This window comes from Rhinatrema bivittatum, chromosome 3 (genome assembly GCF_901001135.1).
Source record: "Rhinatrema bivittatum chromosome 3, aRhiBiv1.1, whole genome shotgun sequence".
In the NCBI taxonomy this organism is placed as follows: domain Eukaryota; kingdom Metazoa; phylum Chordata; class Amphibia; order Gymnophiona; family Rhinatrematidae; genus Rhinatrema; species Rhinatrema bivittatum.
The window spans coordinates 142,185,490-142,199,694 of record NC_042617.1 but is presented as its reverse complement, the minus strand read 5'-3'; the positions used below and the strand labels follow the sequence as shown (position 1 = coordinate 142,199,694).

Below are 14,205 nucleotides of genomic sequence, written 5' to 3'. Positions count from 1 at the left end.
CCCCAGAGTTCTGAAGGAACTAAAAAATGAAATTTCAGACCTATTAGTAAAAATTTGTAACCTATCATTAAAATCATCCATTGTACCTGAAGACTGGAGCATAGCAAATGTAACCCCAATATTTAAAAAGGGCTCCAGGGGCGATCCGGGAAACTACAGACCAGCTAGCCTGACTTCAGTGCCAGGAAAAATAGTGGAAAGTGTTCTAAACATCAAAATCATAGAACATATAGAAAGACATGGTTTAATGGAACAAAGTCAGTATGGCTTTACCCAGGGCAAGTCTTGCCTCACAAATCTGCTTCACTTTTTTGAAGGAGTTAATAAACACGTGGATAAAGGTGAACCGGTAGATGTAGTATACTTGGATTTTCAGAAGCCGTTTGACAAAGTTCCTCATGAGAGGCTTCTAGGAAAAGTAAAAAGTCATGGGATAGGTGAAGATGTCCTTTCGTGGATTGCAAACTGGCTAAAAGACAGGAAACAGAGAGTAGGATTAAATGGACAATTTTCTCAGTGGAAGAGAGTGGAAAGTGGAGTGCCTCAGGGATCTGTATTGGGACCCTTACTTTTCAATATATTTATAAATGATCTGGAAAGAAATACGACGAGTGAGATAATCAAATTTGCAGATGACACAAAATTGTTCAGAGTAGTTAAATCACAAGCAGATTGTGATAAATTGCAGGAAGACCTTGTGAGACTGGAAAATTGGGCATCCAAATTGGCAGATGAAATTTAATGTGGATAAGTGCAAGTTGATGCATATAGGGAAAAATAACCCATGTTGGGTTCCATATTAGGTGCTACAACCCAAGAAAGAGATCTAGGCATCATAGTGGATAACACATTGAAATTGTCAGTTCAGTGTGCTGCGGCAGTCAAAAAAGCAAACAGAATGTTGGGAATTATTAGAAAGGGAATGGTGAATAAAACGGAAAATATCATAATGCCTCTGTATCACTCCATGGTGAGACCGCACCTTGAAAACTGTGTACAATTCTGGTCGCCACATCTCAAAAAAGATATAATTGCGATGGAGAAGGTACAGAGAAGGGCTACCAAAATGATAAGGGGAATGGAACAGCTCCCCTATGAGGAAAGACTAAAGAAGTTAGGACTTTTCAGCTTGGAGAAGAGACGGCGGAGGGGGGATATGATAGAGATGTTTAAAATTATGAGAGGTCTAGAACGGGTAGATGTGAATCGGTTATTTACTCTTTCGGATAGTAGAAAGACTAGGGGGCACTCCATGAAGTTAGCATGGGGCACATTTAAAACTAATCGGAGAAAGTTATTTTTTACGCAACGCACAATTAAACTCTGGAATTTGTTGCCAGAGGATGTGGTTAGTGCAGTTAGTATAGCGGTGTTTAAAAAAGGATTGGATAAGTTCTTGGAGAAGTCCATTACCTGCTATTAAATTCACTTAGAGAATAGCCACTGCCATTAGCAATGGTAATATGGAATAGACTTAGTTTTTGGGTACTTGCCAGGTTCTTATGGCCTGGATTGGCCACTGTTGGAAACAGGATGCTGGGCTTGATGGACCCTTGGTCTGACCCAGTATGGCATTTTCTTATGTTCTTATGTTCTTATGTTGGTACCTAATCAAACCAAATCACACTACTTAACACCTTTCCAAGGTGAGTAACTGAACTTTTCAACCTTTTTACTTAGGTATACACTGCTCCTAGCTTATTTCTAGCTTCTGGCTACCTTTTTTTTTTTTTTTTTTTTTTTTTAAATACTAACTTCTGTTTATTAGCTGCCTTACTGACCATTTAAAAATAAACACACCAACTTCTGTTTATTAGCTGCCTCCTGACTATTTAAAAAAATAAACACACTAAATTCTATTTAGTATCTGCTTTACTGACTATTTAAAGCACATACAAACACACTAAATAATATACTCCATTCCCTGTATGTACTGCTGGGTTTTGCCTCCCTTCCAGCAGATGGAGACAGAGTAAGTTTCTCAGGCACTGCCGCCTTAACTTGGTGTGCCACCTGCTGCTCCTCAGTATTTCTCTGTCTCCAGCAGATGGAGGTGGTGCAAAACCTGCGGTTCTGATCCAAGCAAAAAAAAAAAAGAGTAATTATCATGTCTTTGGAGTCTCCCAGGGGGTTGTGAGATCCTGGTGGGACCATCCCCCCTGGTTGTAGGCATTTGGACGAGCAGGGCTTGGGAACCCCGAACTTTGTCCCTGCCAGCAGGGTGACAGCTGGCGTTCCAGCTCCCTCTTCCTTCTACACTCCTTTTCCACAGCCTCTGCCAGCCTCGTCAGGAAAGTATTCTGTATTCTCTCTTTTTGTCTTCTATAGTGCTCTGTCCAAAGTTTTTTTTTGTTTAAAGTTTAAAAAAACCCCAACTGTGTGGGGAGAATCTTGTGGGTTCTCCCTCGGCGGCAGGAGATGCAGGCGCAGACTTGAGCCTGAGAGCTGGGCGGGGATCCTTTTTATTCTCTCTCTCTCCCTTTCCTGCCGTGGCTGCCAGCAACTGTCTCGTGGCTGTTTTCATTTCATCATGCCAGTGCTCTCGCTGCGGCGATTGGATCTCCAGCTTGGCATCATCGGGGATTTATGGCTGGTGCCTCCCTGGGGGGGGGGGGGGGGAGGGGGTGTTGTTCCAGTGAGGCTGCAGTGGCAGATTCACAGCAGCGCAGCACCAGAAGGCTGATTGCTGCGCCAGAGACCTCGATTGACCCATTCCCACTTAGCGCGGGAACAGTGGCCATTTTAGGCACTTTTCATGAAGAGCGTTGGGGGGATGATATCTTCCTCCGGCCTTCTTCCCAGCTGATTCCAGCCCAGTAGCGGCTCAGGGAGCCGTGGGGGACTCTCCTGATTTGGATCCTGACCCTTTAGAGGGCATTTCCTCGGGGCCTGCACTGTTTTCCCCACAGTTTGTACCGCTGATGCACTAGGCTTTCCTGTCTAGCAGTTCGGAAAAAAGACGGCCCTTTCATCTTCAGGGCCCTTCAGGTCTGCCGGGCAAGGTGCCCAGAAGGGAGGAGATGCTGGTGGCAATTCAGATTTGATGCGTATAGGCCCCTGTGGTACGAGGGTCCAGCCGGGAGACCTCTTCTGAATATTCAGACCAGGGGGAGGGGTCGGTGGACCCCTCTCCACTCCCGGACATCCCGGGCATTGTCGCCGCTTCTGACAAGATCCCTCCAGTGGAGGGGGATGACCCTAAGGTGGTCCATTTATTCCAGAAGGACGAGCTGGTGCCTTTGATTCCCAATGTCCTTGCGGAGCTGGGCATCACGAACTCTCCCTCTGAACCAAGTCCATACACGGTGGATTCTGTCCTTGCGGGCTTGCATGGTCCTGCTAGAACTTTCCCCCTGCACGCTATGCTGAAGCAGATGAAACTCCGGGACTGAGATTTCCTGGAGACAGGCCTCAAGGTCAGCAGGGCTATGGGCAAGTTGTATCCGTTGCCTGAGGATGTGTTGGAGCTGCTGGTTACCAAGCGGACAACCATTCCTGTAGCAGGGGCAGCGGCTTTGAAGGATTTGCAGGATCGCAAATTGGAAGGTTACCTTAAGAGGATTTTTGAAGTGTCTGTCCTGAGCATTCGTGCTGCGGTTTGCAGCAGTTACATACTCCGGGCAAGCCTGCGCTGGGTGCAGCAGTTGCAGAGTGCCAAAGATCTAGCGCCTTTGGAGGCAAAGCAAGCCGAACAGTTGGAGGTGGCAGTGGTGTATGGGGTGGATGCGCTTTATGACCTACTTCGCACCTCGTCGCGATTATGGTGTTGGCAGTATCAGCCCAAAGGCTTCTGTGGTTACGGAATTGGTCTGTGGATGTTTATTCTAAAGCCCAGTTGGGGCTCTTCCTTTTAAGGGCAGGCTTCTGTTTGAAGAAGACCTGGAGCAACTGATCAAGAATTTGGGCGAGAATAAGGTCCACAAGCTGCCAGAGGATAGACCAAAAGGGCAGAAAGCCTTCTTCTCCACCCACTCTCGGTTTTGGGGGCAGAGGTATTTCATCAGAGCAGGGCTCAGAACGTGGGTCACAGACAAGCCTCAGCAAGGTTCTAGTCTTGGTCCCCTGCCTACCAAGGACGTTGCACGACCCAGAAGGGAGCCGGACAGGGCACCGCTGGGGTCAGGTTCGCTCAGTGAATCGAGGCCGGCCCACTCTGTGGATCCTGTGATAGGGGGATGACTGTCTCTCTTTCTCCAGGAGTGGGTCCACATCAAGTCAGACCGGTAGGTTCTCAGTGTGATAGAACATGGCTACGCATTAGAATTTGCTCGCCCGCTGCAAAGCCTTTTTATGGTGTCCCCTTGCAGGTCCCCAGCAAAAGAGTTGGTTGTTCGTCAGACCCTGGGTTGCCTCCAAAGTCTGGGGGCTATCATACCAGTTCCTCAAGTAGAGCGGGGGAAGGGACATTAATCCATTTATTTCATCGTCCAAGAAAGAAAGAACTTTTCGGCCCATCCTGGATTTGAAGAAGATCAATGTAACCCTCAAGGTGCCTCATTTCCACATGGAGATGCTCCGGTTGGTCATTGCAGCTGTGTGGAAGGGCGAATACCTGGTGTTCCTGGACCTGACAGAAGCCTATCTACACATCGGCATTCGGCAGGACTAACAGAGGTTCCTCAGATTTATGATCCTCAGACAACATTTCCAGTTTTGTGCCCTGCTGTTTGGCCTTGCCACAGCTCCGCAGACTTTCATCAAGGTGATGGTGGTGGTAGCAGCATCCTTAAGGAAGGAGGGAGTGCTGGTGCATCCCTATCTGGATGATTGTCTCATTCGGGCAAAAACCGGCGGCCCTATGCCCATAAGCTGTGGAGATGGTCTTATGCTGCCTGCGATCCCTGGGTTGGGTGATCAACCTCACCAAGAGTCATCTTGTCCCCTCCCAGGTCTTGGAGTTTTTGGGAGCCTGTTTCGACACTCAAGTTGGCAAGGTCTTCCTTTCCGGGGACAGAATCATCAAATTGCGTGGTGACGTGTAGTCCCTTATGCGAGTCTCTGTGCCCAGAGTCTGGGATTACTTGAGGGTCCTTGGTTCCATGGCATCGACTTTGGAGTTGCTTCCATGGGCTTTTGCGCATATGAGGCCTCTGCAAGTGGCTTTATTGTCCCATTGGAACCCACTGTCAGAGGAGTTCTTTCTCCCGTTGCCATTTACAAACTTTTCTAGGTCCAGTCTTTCATTGTGGCTGGTGCAGCAGCACTTGGAGTGCGGCGTGGATCTGGAAATACCCCGGTGAATGGTGGTGATGACCGATGCCAGCCTCTCCGGCTGGGGAGCAGTATGTCAGGATCGGATGGTGCAGGGCCAGTGGTCTCCAGAGGAGGCATCCTTGTCGAGAATCGCCTCGAGACATGGGCCATTCGCTTGGCCCTGGAGAGTTTCCTCCCCCTTCTGCACAATCAGGCGGTCTGAGTTCTGTCGGACAATGCGATGACAGTGGCCTATATCAACCGGCAGGGAGGAGCAAGAAGTTGACCCTCTTGAAGTGGATCTATTGATGGCCTGTGCAGAGCGCCATCTGGAGATGTTGGCGGCTTTGCACATTGAAGGGGTGACCAGCATACAAGCGGACTTCCTCAGTTGTCACCAGCTAGACCCGGGGGAATGGGAGCTGTCCAAAGACGCCATGCATCTGATATCTCGCCAGTGGGGCAAGCCTCATGTGGATCTCATGGCGACTCACGCAAATGCCAAGGCATCGCGCTTCTTCAGTCACAGGAGAGATCACGCCGCAGAAGGAGTCGATGCTCTGGTGGTTCCCTGGCCGCACGACGTTCTACTTTATGTATTCCCTCCATGGCCACTGGTGGGAAAGGTGATCAGGAGGATCGAACTTCACCCATGCCGAGTCATTCTTATAACTCCAGAGTGGTCACGCTGACCCTGGTTCGTGGACCTCGTGAACCTGTGTGTGGAGGTGTTACCGGGGAGCGCTAGGAGAGCGGTCCCCCTTGGAGGGAGTGTGCCCTTGGGCCCTGGCACGATCCCGCACCAAGGGTTGGTGTAGCGTGAGCCCAACCCCAGCCGGACCTGCATGCCTCTGGAACTAACATGTGATGAACAGTCCTCCGACCGTTCCCGGCCCTTTTGGACCTGCCGCTGAGATGGCAAGAGGCAGCAGGCCAGACACAGGGCGTGGGCAGATGAAGGATCAAGAACAGACGACGAAGACTCGGGAACCATAGACTGAAGACGTAGACGCTGAAGCAAGGTACTGTAGACGTACACTCTGGAACAAGCAGGGAGGTTCAGACATTGGCACTGTTCCTCAGGGCGCCCTACACAGCCAGTATGACTGGTCTGGTCACGGACCACCCTGTCCCACAATCGCGGGAGCAGAAGCAGCGCAGGAAGGGGTCTGCAGTAACCCCCACTCAACCACCCTGTTTGGCCACAGATAATTTTTGGACTGCCAGCAGCCCTTTAAGACGATGGTGTTCCCATGAGATTGGGGCTGCCATTGGGTTAAAGTGCCGCTTGCCACGTTCTTTTGTGTCACGCTGTTTGGCCATGACACAAAAGAATGGTCCATGGAGCCACAATATGCTTTCAGGAGTGGATCCCCACTATCGTGGCCATATCCCCCCCGTGATAATGAGATGCCTCCTGCGAAGACAAATAGAAATTTGATGAATCTAGGCCTTAGATAGCTGGCTATTCTTTAAATATCTACCCCTATAGTTTTTTCATATGGATAAGTCTACCAGCCTTTCTACAGCCCTCCATGATGAGAAAACTCCTGTTCCTAGATTTACTGTAGAAAAGGGAGTACCATGTTTTAACTTCTCGATTTACTGTAAGTTAGTGATGTGCATTTGTTTACAAATGAATGGTATTCTTAACTGAAATGAGCATTTCTATTTTGGTTCACTTATCCACAAAATGAATGCCTAATACCTCTAAAAAAAAAAAAAACCTGAAAAATTTTAGGTTATTCATTTTCAAAAAATAGTGGGGCAGATTTTCAAGGCCTAGGTGCATAAATCCAGTGGAGTTATGCACGTAGGGGGGTTACGCGTGCCAAGCCTATTTTGCATAGGCCCGGTGATGCACGCAAGTCCCGGGGCTCGAAAAAACGGGCGGGGAGTGGGCGGGGCAGGGCGGTCCGGGGGCGGGGCATGGGCGTGGCCAGAGGCCTCTCGACTGCCGCTGGGCCCGGGGATCACGCGCCAGCACTCGGCCGGCACACGCAACCCGTGCCTGCCCAAGGCAGGCGTAAATAACAAAACAAAGGTGGGGGGGTATTTATGTAGGGCTGGGGAGGCGGGTTAGGTAGGGGAAGGGAGGGGAAGGTGGGGGGGTGCAGAAGGAAAGTTCCCTCCGAGGCTGCTCCGATTTTGGAGCGGCCTCGAAGGGAACGGAAGAAGGCTGCGTGGCTCAGCGCACACAAGTTGCACAATTATGCACCCCCTTGCGCGCGCCAATCCTGGATTTTATAACATGCGCGCGGCTGCGTGCACATGTTATAAAATTGGGCGTACATTTGTGCGCGCCGGGTTGCACGCACAAATGTACGCCTGCGCGTACCTCTTAAAATCCGGCCCAGTATGTGCTATTACCTGAAAATACGAAAAAATGAAAAAAAAAATCCACAAAATGAAATAAATGATTCAAGAAAGAGTCTTGAAAATGAAAAAAACAAAACAAAAAGGAATTTCCCTGCTCATCCCTACTGAATATTTGCTGTGCAGAACAATTATGTTTTTGGATAATGGATAAATCCTGATTTTCATTTTTTTTGTTATTTGATTCCCTTCCCTAGGATATCATGGATTCTATAGCTGCAACATTATATGGTTATTTTTTTTCTGACCTTTTTCTGTTCTCCTTTTTTGCTTTCTTTTCTTCTTAAACATGTAACTCTCTTCTTTTTTTTTTTTTTTTACAAATGTTACTGATATGTTGGAAATATTTGAATATATCAACTTTGAATTTTTGTTTAATAGTAGATAAATATAATCAGAAACAAATTTTCTGGTTCTTTTTTAGTCCACATCTGAAATTCAGCAATATTACATTGATTTCAACTCATGGTCTTCCTGGTAACCGTCTTTCTGCCTCCCAATCTGACCGAAGATTCCTTGCCAACAGGTAATTTTTACTGTACAAATGAAAAATAAAATTGAAACTTAGGTATATTTTTAAACTACTTGAATATTCCTGGTTTTGAGCCCTTGCCTTTGAAACACCCAGTTTACTTGACTTTATAATATACAGAATTTTCAATGCCTGTACCTAAACTCATTATCAAGGTTATACCCCAAATTTTGGGGGTAAGCAGCATTATACAAATATATAAAATGAAAGCAATAAGGACAACAATGCCATGGTCATCTAGTCTGCCTCTTCTTCATGCAATACTGCAGAGTTTATTTGATCTCAGGTTTTACCATCCCATCTTCAGTTCTAGGAATCCTCAGTTTATCCCATGCTTTCTTTGGCCTCCACCACTTCTACCAGGAGGCTGTTCCATGTGTCTGCCACCATTATAAATGTTTGCTGATGTTGCTCCTGAGTCTACTCCTTTGAGTCTAATAGCTTAATCTCTTTTTCTAGAACTTTTTTCTACTTAACATTGCTTACTTCTTTTGTATTTCTTCTTTTGTATACTTTTTATCTATGCTAGTTTATACTTAGGGCTTCTGATTTTAGGTTTTAGCTGATAAACTCAAATAAAACACCCCAGTACAAAAAAAGTAAAATAGGTGTTTATTAGATAAACACCAGAAAAACACCACTGCCACTAATACTTGCTTACCCTTTCTTTGCCTACCCCGGATACCCAGCTGCACAAATATAGGTATTTGATTCAACCAGAAAAAGAACTCAACAATAGTACCAGCACCACAAAAACACTGATAAACACTGATTTTTGGTATCCCCAAATAATCCCTAATTAGATGGATAAAAACCACCTAAATTTACAATTTATAAATATCTAAAATCAGAAGCTCTATTTATACATATACATATACAAGACCAGTTTGCAAGGAAAAGCATATGGAATTTGATGGTAATTGTAAAGAAAAAAAAAAACTAAAGAGGAAGGGAGTAAAAGCTCCACTTGAAAACAATATAAAGAAATTAAAAACATAAGAAATTACCGAACTCATCAAAGCACACCTTAACAGGTTGAGCCTAAGAGTTATAAGAGGCTGCCAACAGTCTCTTCGCTCTTAGATAATCGTTTAGACTTCAAAGAATGTTCAGCTGCTTAGAGTCAAAGAAAATGTATCTCATCCCCTGATAAGTAGTCAAACATTTACATGGACATCTTAAAAACATCTGAGCCCCTCAGAAATAACCAAAAATTGTAAGGCAATACATTCTTTACATTACATCTGTCACAGATGTGAACTCTTGGGCTGTGGCGTGGTTGATGCAACTAGTAGGTGAACCTACTAGGCCCATGCCAACAGCTGGTGGACACGCCCTGTTCCCTGCAGGTTAAGCCCTTGGATTCCAGGGGCCAGCAGTGCTTAGGTGAGTGCCCCATAAGGAGTGGTCAGACAAAGTCAGGATGCAGGCAGAGGTCGGAGCTGGCAGTGAGTAGATAGGGTCTGGGTCCAGGCCAAGTTGATGGGCAGACAGCGAGAAATAATATCCAGGTCCGGGCCAAGGTCAGGGCAGGCAGAAGTCCAGAGGAATAGTTGGAGTCCATAGCAGAGATCAGAACCTGGCAGCAGACAAGAGAGTAATCAGATCTGAAGCAAGGGTCAGAACCAGGCAGCAGGCAAGAGAATATTCAGTATCCATTGCAGAGATCAGAACCAGGAATCAGGCCAAGACAGACAAGACAAAGCAGGGCAAGTAGGGCAAGGCAACGAAAGGCAGGGCAAGGCAGAAGCAAGACAAGGAGGCACGGCAGGGCAATAAGGCAAGGCAGGACAGGACAATGAGGCAGAGAGGTATCAACACACACTGCAAGACAGGAAGACCTGTTTCTGAGGCGTTGAATTGCTGCACAGCTGATCCTTAAATCACTCGGGCTGGCTGACGTCATAGAGCACCAGAAGAGAGTTCCTGTCACAGGGCCTTTAAGATGTGTTGTGTGGCGCATGCGTGTGCCTCGAGAGACCCAGGGTAGGGGCAGCATGGAGGCATCCTAGCCACATTGGCATCGGAGGAGCATGACATTGGGAAGGGGCCAGCGGCGTCCCATTGTGAGTGCGGTGGTTGCAGGGCTGTCCCACAGCTGACTAAAGATTATAACATCACAGCTATACATTCTTCAATACATTGGGAAAACCCCAAATTTTTAAACCCCCCCCCCCCCCCAAAAAAAGTTTCTGTGTGTGACATAAAAACAACAGCATGATCATATTTTCATCCTGTAGGAAGCCAAAGACAGGAGAAGGATAACTAGTTTCATCTCTTCCACAACAGATTTTTCTAAAATAAATAATTTAATCCAAAGTATCCATTTGAATCTGAGATGTTTTGTCACCCTCCTGAACCGTATCTGGTGATCTTCTCTTTCCCTGGGGGAAGTAATAAACATTAATGAAGCCTCCCTCCCCCTACTAATCCAAAACAGTCTCAGGGTGATTGGAAATGAAAAGTACTCAGCCATGGAGAGCAGGAAATGTTTTTTATCCTTATTAGTTTTAGTTGTTATTGGGTGTTATTTGATGTATGTATTTTGAAATATTTTATAGATTTTTGAGAACTATTTATTAAAAAATGTATATGAGTTTAATTGTAGAATATTATAGAATGTTATTCTATTCATCAGCTGTTTTGAAATATATATTCTTTTTATTAGTATGATTTAACTATTTTGATTGATATTTTATATTTCCTGATTTTATTGTTGTGTTATGAGGGATGGTGGTGATTCTGTTTTTCCATTGTTGCACTGCATACAGAGCCTGTTTTTCGCTGTTTCTGGTTCAGTTTTTGTCTGCACATTTCTATTTATACTTTATGGTCTCTTTATTCTGTATTTGTTGAGGATCTATGTGTTGTAGATGTGATCAAAGTGAGGTATTCTGCTACCTTGTAGTTTCTGTGTAGGGATCTATAGCAGCCTGGCTTGTTCAGCTTTGTTAATATGAGGTGTATTGGTGTTTTAGGGCCTGGTGTAATATTTGCAGTGTTGTATTTTCATGGGTAAGGTTCTTACTGTTTGACTGCTGGCAGTTAGTACTGTTTTGGCATGGGAGATTTACTATATTGATTTGTAGGTCAGTTTGCTCATGGCTTTCTGAAGGCCAAGCCAAAACCCAATGCACTTGCAAATTACCAGTGTATGTAAATATAATATACATTTTGTTGTGATAGTTTTACCTCATAAGACTGTACTTTGAATGTCCTTTTTCTTGTAAAATCTCTTATTATAAATGCATAATTTTTGATTGAGTGTGGTGAGGGTGGGAAGAAAGTGCACAAGATTATAAGAGTCGCCTAGGGCACTTAATACCCTTGCACCAGCCATGAAAGAGTTCACCACACACAGACCCTCACCATTCACCGATCTCGCACTTCCCAAGGGGGCAAATGCTGGGGAGGATTGGGAGGCAGGTGGTAGGGTTCCCGGAAGTATGGCAGGGTTGTCAACTTCCTAGAAATATTATCACTGGCTCTCTATCTGCCACTCCTCACCTCTACCTCCCCCCTTTCCCAGCATATCTAATCACCTAAAGGGCCAGACTCTAAGGGGTAAACCCTCTACTTCCTTAGCTCACTTGGTGATGTGACCTGTACCACACCTTGGGGGAGGAGAGGGGGAAGCACCATCTCATCCCTTGCTTCAGGCAGTGGATTGCGTTGAGCCACCCCTAGATTGATGCAAGTGGGCCCAGTATTGATAATGATAAATAGAGCCGAGATTCATAATAGAATCAAGTTGTCTATTTTAAATAATTGTATGTTTTATATTTTTATGAATGGTGATTGTAGCTCAATTAGAATTAAGATAGAGTAAATAATAAATGTTTTTAAATTAAATTAAATTCAAACAGCCCACAGAAGAAAGTCAGCAAAAATGTATAAGTCCACTTTGAAAATTATTCCACCAAATTTATTTATGCACAATTATACTTGCTATTAAGTGCATGGAAATTTTTCATGAAAATGTATGTGCATACTTTTGAAACTCCAAAAATATGTGTGCAAGTGCAAACTTCTCATCAACTCTGCCCCCAGGAGTAGCTTTACTCAATCTGGGTAAATTTGCATGAGAACGGGACAGACACACATAAGATTACCTTTTTATTGGGCAGCCAATTTTATTAAAGGCCATTTTTGTGGATAAACGCTGTTTTAACCATGGAAATGCTGGTGGCTGAAAGGAATCAGTAAGTTTTGCTTGGGAAATTTTTTAAAAAGTATTGGGGAGAAGTAAACTATTGGAGTATATTATTTAGTGTGTTTGTGTGTTTGTGCTTTTAATAGTCAGTAAGGCAGCTAATAAGCAGAAGTTAGTGTGTTTGTATTTTCCTACCCTCCCACCCCTCTCCCACCCACCCCTAGCTCATCCTTTAATTTATAAGCAGGTGCATCTTCCCCTCCCTTCCACTCCCTTCCCCTATCTAACCCACCCCCCAGCCCTACCTAAATCCCCCCCTACCTTCCCCCGGACCGCTCCCTGCCCCCTTTCTGCCCCTTTTTCAAAGCCCCGGGACATACGCGCATCCTGGGACTTGCGCGCGCTGCAAAATAGGCTCGGCGCGCGCAGGGGGGTTTAAAGGGTTACACGCGTATATTACGCATATAACCCTTTGAAAATCTACCCCATAGTGAATACACTAATACATTTAAAGGACACTAATTAGACACATTCCTACTCCCATAGCAACCTAAAACCTAACTAGGAACTGAACAAATTTGAGATGAATGCAGCAGTCCAGCATCAAGAGGGGGGCTCCCAGTCTTTTGTATCGAGTGTCACATGTATGATTTTTTTAGCTTCCGGTGAGAAGTTGTAAGTGTGCATCCGATGCAAAGAGCTCCTGTCTCTCAGGGAACGAGTCCAATCTCTGGAGGCTAGAGTGGCAGACCTGAAGGAGCTGAGGCAGATAGAGAGGTATATAGATGAGACCTTCAGGGACATAGTAGCCAAGTCCCAACTTCAGACTGGCAGCCCTGGTGCTGTCTTGGAGGAAGAAGGTCTCATGATTGGAGAGCATCAACCTGGTGCAGCAAGAAAGGTAGTTCATTGTCCTTTCACACCGAGGATGTGTCTCCCAGGGCTACTGGTCAAGAGGGAAGGGTTAGGTCGGCCGTCATAGTTGGTGATTCGATTATTAGGAATGTAGACAGCTGGGCGGCTGGTGGGCATAAGGATCGCCTGGTAACATGCCTACCTGTTGCGAAGGTGGAGGACCTCATGTGTCACCTAGATAGAATTTTAGGCAGTGCTAAGGAGGAGCCAGCAGTCATGGTACAAGCGGGCACCAATGACATAGGAAAATGTGGGAGGGAGGTTCTGGAAGCCAAATTTAGGCTCTTAAGTAGAAAGATGAAATCCAAAACTTCCAGGGAAGCATTCTCTGAAATGCTCCACGTGCAGGTCCCCAGAGGAAAGCAGAGCTCCAGAGTCTTAATACGTGGATGAGACGATGGGGCAAGGAAGAGGGATTCAGTTTTGTAAGGAACTGGGGAACCTTTTGTGGAAGGGGGAGTCTTTCCCGAAGGAATGGGCTCCACCTAAACCAGGGTGGAACCAGACTGCTGGCGCTAACCTTTAAAAGGAGATACAGCAGCAACAAAGGTAGGGGGAAAGGGCAGGGGAGGTAGGGGAAGGTGGGGTCGGGGGGTAAGGAAGTTCCCTCCGAGGTCGCTCCGATTTCGGAGCGGCCTCGGAGGGCACAGGAGAAGGCAGCGGGGCTCAGATAGAGCTCGGCGTGTGCAAGGTGCACAATTGTGTGCCGAACCCGGATTTTGTAACATGCGCACGCCTGCACACGCATGTTATAAAATCGGGCGTACATGTGCGCGCGCCGGGTTTTAAAATCCGGCCCTTAATGTATAAGAAGCTGGCACACACGTGCATTTTGAAATTGAGAAGACTTTCTGTCTTGGTCAAAATGTTCTTCAGTATAGTGCCAATGCCTGGGAAGCAAAGAGAGTGCAGAAAAGTGCAGGAAAAAATGAAGAGAATGAACTGATATAGTTGCGATGGAGAGCTCCAGTAGCATCACTTTGAGGGTAGGATACCTGTAGCATATAACATTGGGTAACTTTGATTAGATGTGTTG

General features: G+C 46.0%; 1 protein-coding gene across 1 annotated transcript in view; it reads left to right on the top strand.

Moving 5' to 3' along the window:
• The window catches only part of CFAP61 (cilia and flagella associated protein 61), an 826,389-nt gene that overhangs the window by 487,547 nt on the left and 324,637 nt on the right, over positions 1 to 14,205 (top strand). Inside the window, exon 19 of the mRNA XM_029593764.1 lies at positions 7,994 to 8,095. Within this exon, the coding sequence (XP_029449624.1) occupies positions 7,994 to 8,095 (102 nt within the window). The remainder of the gene's footprint in view (positions 1 to 7,993; positions 8,096 to 14,205) is intronic.